The sequence below is a fragment of the Chelon labrosus genome (genome assembly GCF_963514085.1).
Source record: "Chelon labrosus genome assembly, chromosome: 21".
Taxonomy (NCBI): Eukaryota; Metazoa; Chordata; class Actinopteri; order Mugiliformes; family Mugilidae; genus Chelon; species Chelon labrosus.
This window is the reverse complement of record NC_140354.1, coordinates 19,295,194-19,313,622: the sequence shown is the minus strand read 5'-3', so window position 1 is coordinate 19,313,622 and position 18,429 is coordinate 19,295,194. Positions and strand designations below refer to the sequence as shown.

Here is an 18,429-nt window from a genome sequence, read left to right as displayed (position 1 = left end):
AAATCTTATATGGGTGAGTAAATGATCGTATTTTATGTCAGAAATAAGGTCCAGGTTGTAAAAAAAACAGTAGTTTCCCTTTAAATGGAAATTCTCTAGTGTCGGTACAGTTTACTTACGGGATATATTTGGACACTGGCACAATCCTTTGTTATTTTAGCTGTTTAGACAACAACAACATATTCAAGTTACAGGAATGTGAGGAGTTTGGGTTTATAGTGCAGATTCTTAGCTCTAAAATTGTAGAACGATTTCAGAAATACAGCCATTTGTGTACCCAATCACCTATGCTCAGGTGCTTAAAAATGACTGGCCAAATAATATCTTATCAAAAATCAGATATTCACATCATCAAAGAATGGGTTTGCTTCTTTGTGATGATTTGTATGATGACACCGGCCAATACATTAGGTACAATAGTGAAAACGAAAACATTCTAATCTAACGGTCCTGCACTAGATCCTCCTCCATGACAATTAAAGGGGAACTACTGTTTTTTACAACCTGAACCTTGTTTCTGGCATAAAATACGATCGTTTACTCACCCATATAACTTTTGTGTAATTTGCAGTCAGTCGGGAGATATTTAGATCTGCGTATATCCATATAGTGGGAGTGAATGGGGCACCGAAAGGCAGCCTCTAAATAACGCATTATCTGCCTCAAAACTCGTTCATTTCACCAATATTTTATTATCGTATGCTAGTGCTATTCCCCTATGGTTGGTTTGTCCACAACCTCAGACTCGGAAAAATATTCAGCCATGTTGCAAAACACTAGCAGTAGCAAATTACAGGTAAACAAGCCAACCATTGCAGGTGCGCGGACCCCGGATGATGATAACAGGTAACTCCGGACTCAACAGGGAATAGCACTAGCGTATCATAATAAAATATTGGTGAAATGAACAAGTTCTGCGGCACATAATGCATTATTTAGAGGCTGCGTTTCGGTGCCCCAGTCACTCCCACTATATGGATATACGCGGATCTAAATATCTCCCAACTGACTGCAAATTACACAAAAGTTATATGGGTGAGTAAACGATCGTATTTTATGCCAGAAATAAGGTCCAGGTTGTAAAAAACAGTAGTTCCCCTTTAAGATATTAAGTTCGGACACTGAAAGTGTCAGAAAAGATGTAGTTCACGATGCTGTTCCTCCAGATCAGTGTATACTGTACCCTGGAAAAAAAAATAAAAAAAAGATGAAAACAAGCCCAACTGGACTGGCAGAGTTTCTTGAAGACTTTTTCCTCCAAGCAACCTCTTCAGTTCTCAGAGACTGGTGGACTAGCTCATCAGAAACTCGCACAACTAGAGTCTGTTGATGGCCAGATACTTACCTGGAGGTGGAAAAAACTGTTTGATCCCGTCCTCTTCATCTTCCACTGAAAGGTATACTCTTCATACATCTTCAAGCAAAAAGTCAGACTGCCCTCGTTTTTTTTTTGGCTTTTATTTGGGATTTTTTGGCGCTGCTATTTAGCTGACTAAAACGTGAGACTAATAGGAACGTGTGTCAGTTCAACATAGTACGATTCAATAGTTTTAGAAAGCACAGCCTCCAGAATGAAAACATAGTTGAATCGAGGTAGGATTTAGTGCAGGACTGTTATATTAGAATGGTTTTACTAGTGTGCCTAATGAACCGGCAAGTATCAGCTCGTATCATGTACTCTTGTTTGTAGTATGTTTATATTCTACGTGTCTCTCTACTCGGCCGCCCTCAAACAGATGTGTTCCTTCCACCGTCACCTCAGTGCTCGCTCTGGAGGTTTTAGGCTCTGAGTTCTGCGAAGCCCCTTGAGACGAATTAGTTTGTTATCGGCTCGAAATATAAATAAAACTGAACCGATGAATTAAAGCCGAGAGCCTGCACCGAAACACAGAACATGGACACAACTGCATCACTTCATACGAGGCGCGGCGCTGAACGTGTTCCTTTCCTTCAGCGCCGTGTTGCTGCGAGCCTCCTCTGTGGAAGATTATGTGACCTTGTCCGTGATGGAAAGAGTCTGCGTGCATCCCAGCAGGCGCCCCCGTTGATTGGATAGGCCTGGCTAGGCTGACTCGCTTGGCCCGGAGTATCTCTGCGCCCCTTCATCTCAAGCCTCTCGGCTCTTTCACAAGCTCGCGAGCAAAGTGACTGGTGGTCGAATGTTTTATTTTTTAGTTTTATTTGTTATTAAAAAGGCAAACGGAGAAACATGAAATCTCACACAGGAAATAAAGAAGAAGAACAAGAGAGAAAGAAACAAATGTAGATACGTAGCTTAAAAATTATCCACAGTTAAGGCTCTGTGATGCAGTTGCTATGGCAACTATGATAGAAATAGACGTGTATCTGCAAGGGAATGAAATGTATTGAACTGCTGGTTGGAAACAGAGAGATTTTACTCTTGTGATTGACAGGTTAAGTGAGTGGTTGTGTTTGTGAATTTCAGACTTTTGTGACCGTGTGCATGTGCATGTGTGTGTGTGTGTTTGCTTGCATGTATGACACACTGCAGTATATTAAAAGTGCAGCACCACGGATGGGGGCATAGGGCACATCATTATGACGGTAGGAGAGTGCGAGCGGGTCCGCGCTGCACTCGCCGGCCCTGTGCGGGGCGCAGATAAGCCGAGGCGACGCCAGAAATTTAATAGGGGAAGGGATTCTCGTTGGTGGCTGGCGCCTCCATTGTTGTCCCCGGCCATGACGAGGGTGTCAAACACCAACCAAGTGGTTTCTCTTTGTGCACCAAATGAACTTCCCCCCGCAGACAGTCGTCCCCTAATCCACCTATTTTCTGACTTTTACATTACATGCGTTCGTTAAACAGAAAAACCCGCCCCCGTCTACGTGATTACACCCGGCCCGGCGCCTTCATTAGGCTCCAATTCACTTGAGATGAAATGGGAACAAAGGAGCACGATTGGCTAAAATGCATCAGGATTTTTAGTTGTTTTCAAATTTGTTTTTGGAAAAAAAAAGAAGATTTTTTTGATAGAAATAGGTGGAAATCAATGAAATAGCAAAAGCTTCAGAGAGGGGAGGGGAGATGGAGGGATGTGATGGAGAGAGGAGATGAGGGGAGGGGAGGGGGTGTGCAGGAATATGAGTGTGCATGCATTTTCAAGGCGGTCTTTCTGTTGCAAGAATAAAAAAATAAAAAAATAAAACACAGTGGAGGAAAGCGAATGGCTGGGGGCTGCTTGATGAAGGCGTGCAAAATGCAATTTTAGCGGCGGAAGCTGGAAGTGTTTGCGCCTTAATGGAGGTTTGCTTGGTTTGATTTTTTTTTTAGTCCGAGATAGGTGGAATCACCTCAGCGGTGTGTGTGAAAGAGAGAGAGGGAGGGAGGGAGGAGGAGGAGGAGGAGGAGGGAGGAGAGAGCAAGAGAGAGAGAGAGAGAGAGAGAGAGAGAGGGGGCGGGGGTGTATGGACCTCGCTGGTTTACGGGACCCACAGGCACCCCGATTGTGCGCCGCTCTCATCAATTTCTGGAGGTGAGGACAAAAGGATTAACGCAAAATAAAAGAAGGGGAGACGGGGGCGGGGGGGGCAAAAACGGGAAAGGAAAGGCCCGGGATCCGAGTGTCGTGACGGGGCCCCCCGACTTCGCCTGCCGCCGCTGGTCGGGGTTGTCTGGACTCTTACAAGAGAGAGAGAGAGAGAGGGAGAGAGAGAGAGAGAGAAGGGGGGAGAGAGGAGGAGGAGGAGGAAAAAAGCGGCGGAGCGGTCGACTCCAGACTCGGGTTTCCTGCCACAGCAGCGGGATTGTCACCAAAAAAAAAAAAAAAAAAAAGAAAAGAAAGAAAAGAAAGAAAAGAGAAACACAGCCCAACGGTCGCCTCGATGGGGCCTTGCACCGCTGCGTCTTTCAGGTATGCGCTCGGCTAGCTTTTAGCAATGCCTCACGCTCGGCTCCCGTTTGTGTTTCAGTTGTGGTGGTGGTGGTGGTGGTTGTTGTGTGTTGGGGGGGAAAATGTCAGCCTGCGTGACGGTAATTTTCTGATGCAGTACCCACGCCAGGTCTCCTTGCTAGTATTTATGCTAGCTAACACATTTACTCACCGAGGAGGAGGAAGAGGAGAAAGAGGAGGAGGAGGGGAGAAGAAGAAGAAGAGGAGGAGGAGGAGGAGGAGAAGAAGGAGGAGGAGGGGGGGCAAACATCTGCACCTAATCACCACTCTTTTGTAGCTGCCCTGCTCCTTTTTTTACCCCGTCTTTATATATTTTTTTATTATTATTATTTCTACGTGTGCCCGGGCTCGTGCTAATAATGCACTGAACGCTGCGTTAGCCGTCCTGCTAAGATGCTAACCCCCTTCCCTTCCAGCTTAGCTAGCTCCCCTCGTATTTTTTTTTTTTTTTTGCGACTAGCTCCCTAGCTTTAATTTGCAGCATTTTTTTTTTGTTTTGTTTCAAGCTAACCTTAGCTAAAGAAGCTAAAGGAGGAGGGGAAGCTAAGTGTAATGCGCATACGTAGCTGCCGGCTAATGTAGCCACCGTAGTTTGTGTCTGAATCGACAGAAAGGGGGAAAAACCGTAAAGCCACAGCTGCTAGCTTCTTCGATCATGTATCTGCAGAGAGACGTTGCTCGTATCAATTAGGCAGCTATGTAATTGATTGACTGCTTTATTATTACTGCTGCCTGCTGCACTGGATCCTTGCTCAGTGCTTCCTGGTCGTGCACAGTGAGCTGCTGCTGCGATTATATATAATAATACAGGCTTATAAAAACCAAAGCTTTGGTCCCTGAATGCAACACTTGATCACAAATCTGACTGGTGGTGCTTCTCGTTTGACTTGATTATGATTGTGCAGTTTTTTGTTTTTTTTTAAATCTCCCCCCTCCTCCACCTCTCCCATGGTTTTGCTTCTCCTCCTGTCGTATCATATTGTTGTGGTGTTTGCACTCGCTCGCCATAACATTAGGTACACCGGTGAAAACAAACGCACGCCGCTATAATGTGGGACTTCCTCTGAAGACGTTGGCATTCAAGACTCGGATGCGGCGTCTTCAGGGAAACCTTACAAACCTCGTTTCGTGTGTGTTTTTGATGTTCTGATTTAATAACCGTGCCCTTATTTGCCCTTTTTGCGACTCGTCCCTAATGTCTGGTTTGTGTTGAAACGGCGCCAGCGAGGTGGAAATTCAACCGTACGATCATTTCCAATCAAATCAGCTTGGTTTTTGCCCTTTATTTCATGTCTGGGAAGGTTCTCAGTCATCCAGGTCGTGGCAGGATCCAAAAAACGCTTAAGAAAGGCCCCGGGACTTGTAGAAATTCTTGAAGATGTTTCGTCCAAGTAGCTTCTTCGGACTGTTTTTGGATCAAAAAGACACTAGGCATGCACAGATGTACTTATTTAAACCCCAACTCCCTGTCAGAGACGTGATGAAACGTCTTCAAGAAACCCTGCAAGCCCAGATAACGTCATTTTGGACATTCTAATATAATAACCGTGCACTAATTTGCCCTTTGGGACAGTCCTGATGTTCGTTTCGTGTTGAAACGACGCCAGAAAGGTGGAAATTCAACTGTACGCTAATTTAAAATCTAATCAGGTTTATTTGTCCCGTGTACCTGTCTGTGAAGGGACATGTCGACACTAGTCATGTGAGTTTCTGAAGGGTAACACCCACAGATGAACCTATTTGAACCCCCAACACCCTGTCAAGAGACGTGGCGAAACATCTTCAAGAAACCCTACAGGTTCTTTAGTGTTTTTTGGGCGTACCCTGTATATATGTACACACGTATAAGGGATTTGTTCCCTGCATTTAACCAATCTGCAGTCATGCAAAGTACAGCTTGAGGGGGGCATGGACATAGAGGGAATCATACCTGTGGCCCCACTGCCACAAAACTGCAGTCCTCAGCTCCCCGTTTTCTATTTGATGCAGTGTGTCTGTTATTAAGCCTAGCCCACTGTCAAAATAATAGAAACACAATCAAATTCAATGCCGTGACAAACCAGAGCCTCCACGATAAACATTTGAATCAACAGCTCTCTTTATATTAAGCTATTGCTGAAGATGTTTGATCGCCACGAAGCTGAGATTTACTGCAGGGCTGCTGCATTAGGAAGTTTTCACTAGCGTACCTAATGAACTGGCAAGTGAGTGTTAATGCTAATGTCGTGTCAGTGCCATTAACCGTTTTACAGTGTCTCTTGAGACAATAGAGGCTTGTGTAACACATGGCAATTAACGCCGCTGACCCCATAAAGGTGCCTTTAATTATCCAAGCCGTAATAAAGAAACGCTCCTTAAAACAAAGTTAAACGCGCTCAAGTTGAGGGTCTTTAGCGCCCTGCGGAGACGGTGTGGGATGGTCCGCTTCTGTCTCGCCGCCTCCGCAAGTTTTGTTTGTTTACCTGCGAGGCGGCCTCGGTGACCTTGTCCGTGTTACTTTGTTGTCTTAATTGCACGCTGCTGCTGCTGCCGCCGCTGCTGCTGCTGCTGCTGCTCCTCGCTCAGTCCGACGAACCTGTTAGTTATCAGTCAGGAGAGACGGCTCCAGCTTCTATTGTTAAAGCAAAGTAAAGGCTGCACTCGCCGTGAATATCAACATCGGAGCGTTGATATGAAAGCTGGCGAGCCTTTTATTTCAGTCGTGATGAAGTAAGGAGTAGAATGCATCATATGTGGATGTAAAGTTTGCATTACTTTTGGTTTGGCAATATATTTGTGTATTTAAGATGGGCCGGTGTGATTGTTTTGCAGTCGAAAACATTTTGATTTTACTCGTAACTGAACACAGCTTCAACCATAAAGTAATCTAAGCCATAAAACCATAGATAGACTAAACAAACACTCAATCTCGGTGTCATTCATTTTATTAGTAGCTGTACTTGTTAATTTTATCAATAAAATAATGGGATTGATGTAAGTAGTCCAAAATTTGTTGCTGTTTTCTATAATAACTTGATTATAAGAGAGCCGTAGGAAAAGGGATGTTTACTGAAGTTGCTGTCTCATTCATGCCTGCTAACGCTTTCCATTTATCTTTTGTATTTTCAGAGCCCTTCTGGTCGGCAGCTCGTGGAAAATGAATGTATCTGCGTGGAAACATTGAAGAGAAACGGCGAAAACGGGCGCTCGAATCGACTGAACTCGAAGTGGAATAAATGGATTACCCTCCTTTTGGAAAATTGTTGCCAAGGAACTAGGTAGAATTAAAACCATGGTTGAAAGGAGAAAACAAAGGTAAGGCGGCTGCACGCTGAAGGCGCCCGAGAAGAGCTCCGGCACGGTCAAGGAGAACGATGACTAAATAAGGACCAAATACTTCTACAGTCCAAATGAATGCATGCGGTAGCAAGAAGCTGAAAACAGTATTCGAAAGACCATCTGAGAAAGTGTTACATTCTGCATCCAAGAGCCGAAGAAAATATCCATGGAGTGTTCCCCTCTGGGAGGTTTAAATGAAGGTCTGCATTCAGACTTCTTGATTCTGTTACTGGAGGTTTTGTCTCACACAGGTGTGAGTCAGTTCCCGGAGAACTTGCACATGTTGACGAACTGAAGGATTGCCGCGACCCGAACGAAGTCTCAATGGTTTTATTGAGATTTTTTTTCTTCTTTTTCTTTTTTTTACACAAGATGCGATTGGATCGCCGCGTTCAGTCCCCAGAAAAAAGAAAATCTCTGCTTGCTTGAGCTGTTATTATAGCGGAGCGTGTACATGTTAAGACATTTAAGGTTGAAAATATCACTCGGTGATGTGGCAGTCGTCCATGATACCGTTGCCTGCTCAGTGCCAAACGACTTCAGCTTTTTGGGAGTGAGTGCTTATTTTTAATCTCCTTCTTTCCTGGAGTAGAAATCTGCTTCTCTACATATCTCTTTTTTGAAAACAAGATCCATAATCACTTTTCACAATTTGACCCTTTCCATTATCAGCTATCTGCACTGCAAAAAGTGATTACAACATCTGCAATCTCTCTCTATATATAAATATATATATAAATATATTCCTTTTCTCCAGCACTTCAGTGGATTTCAAAAGCATTTCCTTGTTTTACTGCCAGGCCATAGACTCTCTCTTTGTCATCTATGGTTAATGCCATAAGCCTTCCAGTTTCTGATCGGAATCATTCCCTGATATAGACGCTGACAGATATTTCCGTTTTTAATCCAAACTTGGATGAACAATGCAGAATTTTTCTAACAGCCCCGCTCCCCCGTCTCTCCCCCCTGGGTTCAGCGGGAGGGGTGGAGGCGGACCTCCCTATCCCCCTCAGCCAGCAGAGCCCCAGATCTCCCCGAGGATGACGGACGATTACGCAGGGATGCAACAGCAGAGGCTGCACAGAGGCCACAGCCACCCAAGTCAAGCCAGTCACATGCTCGCCTACAGTGCTAGAAGCAGAGGAGCTGTGGAGCCGCCGCCGCCGACACAGGGTAACATTCACAGCGACAACAGCAACAACCCGTACAGGAAGGAGGCTATGGATTATTATTTTTCGATGGGTGGAAAGGACCGGCACAGAAGGGGAGGCATGGGTTACGGGGGAGGCTTTGGCTACCCTAATATTGATGGACATATACCTCACCAGTACCGACATCCTGGATCTAGCGCTGCACCGTCATCTGGCCTTATGTCACCATATCCAGTAGACTATGGCTCGAGTGCTGGGTCAGGTGCAGGTGCTGGAGCGTTCTCTCCTTCTCATCAGTACAATATGAGTCAGAACCCAGCAATGCAGTCTGTGCAGGCTTCTCAGATGCAGCACCGCCAGCTTGGGCAGACCTTCCCAGCTGTCCATCACGGACAACAGCATAGGAGCTATCCGCACTCCGGGCATCGAATGACCCCCCAGTACCCGCACTACTCTCCACAGGCTGCAGCTTCCACGGGGTCATCAGGAATGTATAGCCCCCCTCCGCAGAGATATCTCGACGGGGCTGCTAGCGCTGGGTTTGATCCCAAAGTCAACAGTTCGCCCAGTTTAAACTCTAGTTCAAACTCGATCTCCAGTTCAGTTGCTGCTAACAATGTGGGTCCAATGGAGAATGTTCAACAGAGTTACCATGCTTCAAATTACCCTGGATATTCCCCGCAGACGCATTCACTCCACAAGCAGGCCACACTACAGCACCGCAACTCGCAGCACAATTTAGGGGTAGGTTATGACAACTCTCTCAAGATGCAGCACCAGGGCCCGTCCCCAGGCTCTGTTTATGCTAAACATCATCAACCCTCCAATCCCAGTATACCTCAGCCAGCATCTCAAGAAATAGCCAAATCCCCGATGCATTCGAATGTGCAACAGACTCAAATTAACCAAAACTTTAGCCCAATATCCAACCCGTCGCCCGCTGCTTCCGCAGTGCATTCCCCCAGCTGTAGCTCTTCTCCTTCCCCATTGATGGGTGTCTCAGAGGCACATGGAAACCCCTCAGGTCATGGACCGTCACATCCTCCTACAGTAAACCCCCGTAGCAGCCACGGTCATGGTAGATTAATGCAGACCATGCCTCAGTTAAGTCCCACGCCCAACTCAAATAGCAGCATCAGTAGTTGTGGTAGCAGTGGCAGTCATAAAGCTCACAGCATGAGTACAGGTGGAGGGGGCGGTCTTCCTCCGTCAGGCCGTAATAAAATGGGTCTGGGTTCAGGAATTGGATCCCGAGAGGAAGGCTCCTCTATGTATTCATCGTCGTCGCTTGACAAAATGCAGGATGCCGGCCTGAATAGTCTTAATGCCTTGAGCTCACAGGTAGCCAATTTACCAAACACGGTTCAGCACATGCTCCTCACTGACACGGTGTTGTCGCAGAAGAAAAAAGACATCGGGCAGATGCAACAGGCAACGCACGCTGTGCCCCCTTCACAACCACGTAGCCGGAATGCAAGTGCAGCCTCGAGTACTAGCACAGTCAAAGATGGAAGCGCAGTAGGGGTTGGCGATGGCGCCAGCTTAGATGCTGGTGCTGAGGAAGATTCCTCGTTGATGTTAGCAGGAGGCTCATCAATGACCAAGACAGAGCGAGAGGACCACTTTTCTGAGGGGGAACATAGGAGAGTGAGGCAAATGAGCGGTGCAAGCAGTGGATCAGAACCAGCTGGCTATCACCCTCGATCTCAGAGTCCAACCCAACCACAGTCTGGACAAGCATTAAATGTTAAAACAGTCACATCTGATTCTCCATCAAAAGAACCAGTCGTATCTGAAACAAAAGCAAATGAAGCTCGCATTCCTTCTTCGTCGTCATCCCCATCCTTTGGATGTCAGTCTTCGGAGACTGGCCCAGCTTCACGTTCAACGCCTCCAGTTTCCTCATCCACCTCCTCCAGTATTCCTCCCCTTCAGCCAAATTGTGTCCAAGAGCCTGGTTTAACTTATAAGGACCGCAGAGATGGCAACAGGAAGACATCGGAGATTAAAAATGAAGTCATCAAAAATGAATATGAAGGCACAGTCGAGAAAATAGACAAAGGTTGTAGCCAGATGCAGCGGGATGGAGAGCTCAATACACAAAACGGTCAGGACAAAGAAAATAGGTTGCACTCCGGATTACACAAAAATGAGAGGGAAGAAAACCACACGTCTGAGGAGCAGCAGAATGCCAGCAGTGTTGGTGTGATTGTCTCGGCTCGATCTGAGGGAAATCAAACTGAAAAAAGTAAGCATCCCCTAGACAACTGTATAGAAGAGAAGCAGTCACACGCTTACTTAAAAGAGTCAGGCAGTCATAACGGGGAGGAAGGTGTAGATCTTAGTATGTACTCCTCCCATTACCAGAAATCAAACTTTGGACGGCCCCAAAATCCTCCCCAATCTGGTCCACATAAATATGGCTACCCAGAATCAACATATGGGTCAGATTTGTCCATTAAGAGCAAAGGGAGGGCTGCCAGCGTGGCTGCGATGGAATCAAATGCCAGATACTTAGGGTACCAGCAAACCCAAAGTGGTTATGGCTCTATGCATCCAAAAGATGCTGGTTCTGTTGCAGAGCCTTTAGTGAAGAAAGGTCAAGGGACGGGAGCCAAAGGTCACGAGGAGAACTCACAGGTGCAGCAGCCCTCAAGCCTTTTGCAAGAGGTCCTTCAAGGTTGTCATTTAGATAGACGTTACGGACGGCCGGAACAGGCGTTTCCTGCACATCTCCAAGCTCAACAGTTTCAAACCAGACACCCATATAGCGTGAGTGAAGCAATGAGGATGCAAAGTGGAGTAACTGAAGGTTCGGCTCTTTCTGCCCAAATGGGTAGTTTTGGAAAACCCCCAAACCAGAAACATGGAAGTGAACCAGATTTTACCACGGATTCTCAGTCCTTAGTGAAGTCAGAAGTGTCCAGTGCTAAGATTCTGCAAAATGCTGAAAAAACTGAAGTGGCTGCATCCCAGAGTCATTTAGCCCAAGCTGCAGAGTCTCAAAAGCCCCCACCGAAACATATAAACTTAGCCGACTATTCCCTGCCACAGAGAAAAGCGTTATCTAATGTGTCCACTCCATCCTCCGCTGTGCAGGAGCTCCTCTTGCAAGAGCCGGAGCCTCTAGCTGGCAGCATTGGTCAAAGCGAGTCTCAGAAATCATCAGGCTCCATATTAGCCCCATCAGAGCGGCGCTCCGTCATCTGTGATGTGTCGCCAAACCGACGCAGCACACCAGAGAGGGACAGGGAGAGTGACAGAGAGAGAGATCGGGAAAAAAGTCAGAGTGGGGCCTCTGTGATTCAACAGCCATTTTCCTCTCCTGTAGCAGCAGCAGCAGCAGCAGCAGCAGCAGCCAGCGATCTAAGTAAAAAGGATACTGGAGAGAAACCAGTGATGAAAATGGAAATGGCACCAAAGGAGGTTATGGCAGATGCTGCAAGCTCACGCACTGAATATCACAGCGGTGGTGGGGCTAATGAGGCAAACATGGAGTATCATTCCAAGTCTGTTCATCCATCAGTTGTTCTTAATGCTGACCCCTATAGGCGAGGAAGTGTTGATATCACCCCCCTGCCTTCTCATCCAATGAGCACTAATCCTTTATCTTCACCGTCGAGGCATCAGTCTTATCTTCATGGCGTAGATCTGACAACAGGAAGTGGCGGTACATTTCCTGGATATCGATACGGAGATACAAGAGAAGGAAACATGTTGCCGCGCAGCAATCCCCATTTTCCCTCTCACCATCCCTACCACAATTTATCCCCTCAGGCTCAAACTGCAAATAAGCTTCAAATGTACCCTCACCCCCGTGGCCCCCCTCATCTCCCCCATGACATGAGCGACTGGGTGAAAGCGATGAACAGGCCGTCGAAGGAGATGATGATGGTGCAGCCTGGCTCTTCTCCTGGAAGACATAAGGTCGGCCAGTCGGAGCAGAGGCAGAGGATGATCCCCCAAACTGACATGGCCGGCGAGCAACATCCAACTAAACCGTCGCTGCATCATCAAAGCGCTTTCTATGATATGAAGATGTGGGAGTCGGCGCACTCTGGAGGGCGAGAAGGTGCTCGAATAATCGAGGGGGACTCTTACTACAGGACGCAGCCGCCACCTCCTCAGCCACCTCCCACACTCCCTCCTCCTGCTCCTGTCGTTTCACACGGACCTGTTCCTCCACAGATATCTCACGGGCAAAATGCTGCTGAACCCGAGGTCTCAAGAGTGGCCACGGAGGAAGTCAAACACCCCTGCCCACCTCCTCCATCCAGCTCCGCTAAGTCCCTCGCTGATATCAACTCCACTCCGCCACAGGTTCAGCGACAGACTAAATCCGGGGGATCTGGAGACACAAATCCACTAATATTAAGGAGGAGAGTCCGCTCTTTCATCTCTCCTATTCCCGCCAAAAGGCAACTTCAGGATGTGTCTCAGCAGAGGGCCGCCACAAATTCACACCACTCTCCTGGGGCTCAGTCCGAGTCCAGCCATCACAATGAAGATGACTCATCCAGTTCAGATATCCCGTGTCCCAGACTCTCTTCCCCTCTGCCGGGAGAGAATACCTTTTCACAACCTCTGTCTCCATCAAGTGGCAACACCAAGGTTTTGCCTCACAGAAAAGGACGCGGCTTGAAGCTGGAGGCAATAGTGCAGAAAATCACACCAAATATTAAAAAACCAGCAAGCCACGCTGATGATGACTCAAATCATTACCCAGGCTTCTCTCACTCAGAAATACCAGCATTTAATGATTCACAGGACCAAGACTTAGCACATTTCCCCAGGGTCGCAGGAGGGGAGGATAGTTACATGGATGAAAGTCACTCTTTAAATGACATGATTCCCTTCAGAGGAGTTGATGAAACGGGGCCTTTACCTCCGTCTGCTTACCCGTGCGATCCACATCAGACGTCTCAGATCCTCAAACAACAAGACTTCGACTTTGGATTAGGATCTGCTGTTGCGTCGGCCTCTGGTGACAAGGAAGATTTTGCTTTGCTTGGACCTTTACCACCTCCTCCACCTCTTCCCCGCCCCGTCCAGGGCTCCCCACCTCCCTCTTCATCTGCCCTGTCAGACATTCAACATTTCACAAACACTTACCAGCAGCTTGAGACGAGGAGAGGCGAACAGTCTGCTGCTAACCTCCTTCGACAGAAACTTCAAGAGTCTGGCATGGGATTTGATGATTATCCTGGCAGTGACTACTATGGAACCACCCCTCCCCACCATAGCCAGGCTCAAGGACACATGCTGCACAGACAGCATCAGATGTGCTCTGGTAGGTCCAGTCTGTCACCGCAAGATTCAAAGCTAGATAGCATCGTGCCCAAAGGCTATTTCCCATCCGGCAAAAAAAAGGGCAGGCCCGTAGGGAGTGTCAATAAACAAAAGCGAGCTCAGACCCAAGTGCAAACGGCCCAGGCCCCGTCTCAAGGCCAGCCGCAGAGCGCAACTCTGAGCGCTCCTCCCGCCACACCCCTTCCAACTACACCTGCTGCCGTCAGTCCAGTGTCACTGCAGACCCCCAGCAGCACACCGACCCCCATGGCACCCCCCCTTCTGTCAGAGAGTCAGAACACTCCACCTCTGGCCCCACCTGTTTTAACCCAGGTAGTGAAAGTGGATGTCGAAAGTGAGGATGCGCAGCCGGAGGTTGAAGTCAAACCTGTGCGACGGAGACGCAGAGGTGTCAAAGATGAAGACGAGTCGGTGGAAGGTGGTGGAAGACAGAGGAGGCGGAGGAGGGGGGCTGCGGCGGCGACGACGACACCTTCGATGGACAAAGATGACCCGGATACACCTTTAAGGGCAGGAGGGAGCCTTGGCACAGTTTTTGTGGATCCAAGCAGGAAGGGCCCGTTCGTTCCTCACATACATGTTGAGAAGAAAGTACCTGAGATTGGAGCAGTGTGCACCATTGTAAATGCAGAGGAGGACAAGATGAAAGGAGAGCGTGGTGCAGTCGGTGGGAAAGCAGGCGGGAGTGGAATTGATTCTCTCCTGACATCAGCGCTTTCCTCCCAGTCGTCGAGGAGAGAGAGGGAATCGGAGAAGAGGGAGATGGATGAGGTGGAGACCACACTTCAGTCAGGAAAAGCGCTTCCGTCATCTGGCTATGTTGTTGCCGGCCCGGTGATCACAGAGACCAGTCACTCTGGCCGCCTGCTATGCTGCCTGTGTCAGAAATGGGCAAATTACAAGCACCTCGGAGATCTCTACGGGCCTTACTATCCGGCCGAATATGCTGCAAAGCTCCCCAAGAATCCGCCACAGGTCAGACAGTGTCAGGCAACCACAGGCACAAACAAAACAGGACCAAATTCAGAAATAACGGCAAAACCTCTGAGCGCCGTCCAAGACACACAAACACAAGAGGCTAAATTTACCAATCCCTCAGCTGAGAGCGACTACGCCATCAGACTAGATTCAAACCCAACAACTCTTAACACTACAGTTAGACCTTCCTCCCCACCGGTCAGAGAGGAAATGACGATGCATGTGGCGAGCAATTTTAGCAACATAGCACCATCATCTTCTTCCTCGTGCACCGCCGTTAAACCGTCCCTAACCTGGGACATGAATCTAGACACCCGACCTATCCCTGAGCTCAAGAGAGAGCCGGACCTCGAAACTGACCAACAGCAGGCGCCGAGACTGCCGCCGCCGCCGCCGCCGCCGCAGCAGCAGCAGCAGCAGCCGACCGACGAAGCTCAACAGCGACCTCAGCACAGAAAGCTGACCTCTCACCCCCGCTTTAAAAGGAGGCACAAGTCCAGCGAGGATTCTCCCAGGATGGTGCCATCTAACAGCAAGGCGTCCCTGCCCTTCCAGCCCCCTCCGCCCGCCCTGGATTCCCTGGGACCCTTGGCGCAACTCGCACAGCTGCCTCAGATGCCCATGGACCCGGAGGAGCTGTGGGTCCACGAAGGCTGCATAGTGTGGACCAGTGGGGTGTACCTTGTCAATGGCAGGCTTTATGGCCTGCAGGAGGCACTAGATGGCGCCAGAGAAACAGTGAGTGCCCTGTTATCTTTGACCTGTGTTGTTTTTGGGTTTGCAGATGTTTAGATTAACGTCTTTTCTTCTCAGTGCTGCTCGTACTGCGAGATGGTCGGCTCAACCCTGGGCTGCTACAGTAAAGGGTGTACACTTCGCTACCACTACATGTGTGCTATTGAAGCTGGTGAGTAGAAATACACAAATACTACACGGTTCTTTCACCACGGCGGCATATGCATTCAATATTAACATTCGCCGTCCCTTTGCCCAGATTGCTCTCTGAACGAAGATAACTTCTCGCTGCGGTGTCCGAAGCACAAGGTAAAGAAAGAGAGGTTGGTTCTCATTTGTGGCATTCAGTGAAAAATATCTACTCCTTGTTTGCTTAACCTTTTATTTCTTTCTTCAGTTTTCCTTCTGTATTTCTCAGCCTATTCTCGCCTCTTCTTCATTCAGTTTACCCAGAGCATTCGGCCAGCCAAACCCCTGTACCTGGAGCAGTCAGAGAGAGGCTGAGAGGATCTTGGAGGAGGAGGAGGAGACGCGTGGGTCTGAGAGCTGTAAGTTCAGACTCGTCTGTTTGTTTTTGAGTAGCTTTTACGAGCATGGGAGTTTTTCTAGTTTTTAAATTTGGTATCTGATAGCGATTTAGATATTTTTGCAGACAAATGCGTGCAAAAAGACATCTCGTATTGATGCCTTCTGTCGCCATTTTCTGTATGGTTACCATGGAGATGCAGTGGTTATTCTCCTCTATGACAAGGTGTATGGAAAAGGCTCAGTATTCGAGTCCTTGCACTCTGCAGTGATGCATCATGCAACAAAGGGACTTTTTGTTTCCGACTTTTACATTTCCAAACTCACTCTTGGTCCTGGTCACCCCCTGACCTGCTCTTTCCATAATTAATTCACAAGAGCATTCACTTATTTGTTCAGTAAAATCCAGTTTTACTTTCTGGAATGATGTTGCTGCTCTTCGTTGGCGGCTACCTGAACTCCAGACGACGCAAAACCGTCCAGCTCTTCACTCCCTCCCGCCACACTTCCAACTCCCCAATGGGGTTTCACGTCGTAACAAGCGGTTTGATTTATTAGACAATTGAGTTTTACTTTTGAAAAACAAAGTTTCAAATTGCTACACACTTCACATTTTGTATATATCAAGTGAGACTTCCAGATTCCTTGGCCGGCCGCCACGGCTTTTTTGGCAACGGTAATCGGCGTATTGGTCCAAGTCAAAAGGCTCCTCGCAGATGTTGCTGTGCTCCATGTGAAAGCTTTTAAAATGTATGGGCTCATCTCTCACGTGTCTCCTTTCCCCAGGTCACTTTGGACAATAGGAGACTGAGAAATGTGAAAAAGACACGACATGGCATCTTGGGCGGACGACAACTTAAAGGGAATGTACAATTTCTCTACAGGAATCTGCGTTATTTACATTTAAGACTATGGAGAAAACTACACTTTTTCTTTTTTTTTTTTTTTAAAAGGAGAATTATTGCGCTTCTGCAGAAAAAAAGATTAAAAAAAAAACTTGCAACATGGATGAATGGAGGTACAAGAAAAAGACTAAAAAAAAAAACAACAAAGATCGAAGTGGATTGAAATGACGCGTCAAGACGGATGGAGGAAAAAACTAAAAGAAACAAACTTCCTCTCTAGGCTTCCTTTGATTTTCCTGAGACACCGTTAAAGTGTTAAACTCTTGTTTATCATCTGTATTATCATTTAACAGTTTTTTTTTTTCCAGTTTTTCTTTTTAAGAGGTGTATTGGGAGCAAGTTGGGGCGTCAAACCCCAAAGTAGTATTTTTATCTTATGATATTAGGATGGTCACAATTATTATTTTAGTCCTCATTATTACTTTGTATCCTCATCAGTATTTACTCATGACAACGAAAATGGATGTATCTCACTTTATAATCAGACGACACGTGAATTTGGATTATTTTTTTTTTTCATTTTTATTATTTTATTTTATTTTTTCATTCCTGGAGAGGGAAGAGCCAGAGTGATGTTGTCTGGAATGTCAGGGTCGAGTTTGCCACAAAGACATTATTGCCTTGGAGAACGGACATCTGTTGCCTTTCTAAAGTCGTGTGTGAGTGAGACGCGAGTGTGCGAGTGTGTGCGAGAGTGTGTGCGCGCGCGAGAGAATCCGAAAAATGCCGATATCTGGGTCTTTGATTCCATTTTGGTCCTTTTGAAAAGTGTTCTTATTTTTCATCACTGGGGTTTTTACGGTACAGATAGTATTCACGAAAAATCGGATGGAAACGCGATCTTATTTTTCAAGTACAAAATGTTCGTAACGTGCAAAGAGAAGGAGAGAGAGACTTGTCGGAGGAGGAAATAACACTAAGGATTTAATGCGTGTCCGCCATCTTTAACCGTGCTGGTTGAGGAGGAGAAAAACAACAAAAAAAAGATGGAAGGACGGAACGCTGAAGAGTTTTCATCCGTTACGGAGCTGTGTACCCGTTTCCTCGGGCGGTGATGAAACATTTTCGGAGCTGAACTTTGGAGAAAAGGGGGTGTCATGTGGGGGGGGGAGCGAGCCCAACCAAGTACTTTTCATTCTTCTGTGACACAGCAGCAGTTTAATCGGGAGATGCAAAATCCATTCAAAAAGAAGCATTGCCATAAAAATTTAAAAGTGAGTCGTACATGGTGTTGTCTTTATCATTTTTTATTGTTATTCTTGTAAAAAACAAAAAAAAAAAAAAGCCAAGCTGAAAGAAGACAGTTACACTATCAGAAACCATGCTGTATTAGAAACCTGTCAATATGTATATGAATTATGAATACACTTAAAAAATGCTTCAAGTACGCTCCTCTTTCTTCTTATTTCTAAACTTCTGTCCCGGTTAAACCACCAGTTTTTATTTTTTTTCATGCTCCAGTTTCTTCTTTTTATCACCAACATATCCGTCTGTCATACTCCTCGTTTCTTCTTCCTGTCCTTTCAGTGTGAGGGGGAAAAGCGTAAATCCGTTCAGACCTGTTCAGTATGCCTTTAAAAGAAGGAGAAGTGTTAC

General features: G+C 46.9%; 1 protein-coding gene across 3 annotated transcripts; it reads left to right on the top strand.

Moving 5' to 3' along the window:
- Positions 1-3,435: 3,435 nt before the first annotated feature.
- Positions 3,436-16,980, top strand: tcf20 (transcription factor 20). 3 transcript variants are annotated; one of them, XM_084570317.1, is made up of 7 exons: positions 3,436-3,872; positions 7,020-7,782; positions 8,206-15,406; positions 15,482-15,575; positions 15,663-15,712; positions 15,848-15,951; positions 16,715-16,980. In XM_084570317.1, the coding sequence occupies exons 2-6, from the start codon at positions 7,721-7,723 to the stop codon at positions 15,905-15,907; spliced, it is 7,467 nt and encodes a 2,488-aa protein (XP_084426443.1). In that variant the 5' UTR covers positions 3,436-3,872; positions 7,020-7,720; the 3' UTR covers positions 15,908-15,951; positions 16,715-16,980. The 3 variants fall into 3 exon arrangements, with proteins under 3 accessions (XP_084426443.1, XP_084426441.1, XP_084426442.1); XM_084570315.1 differs by having other exon boundaries at positions 15,801-15,951; XM_084570316.1 differs by having other exon boundaries at positions 15,663-15,726.
- Positions 16,981-18,429: the final 1,449 nt, after the last annotated feature.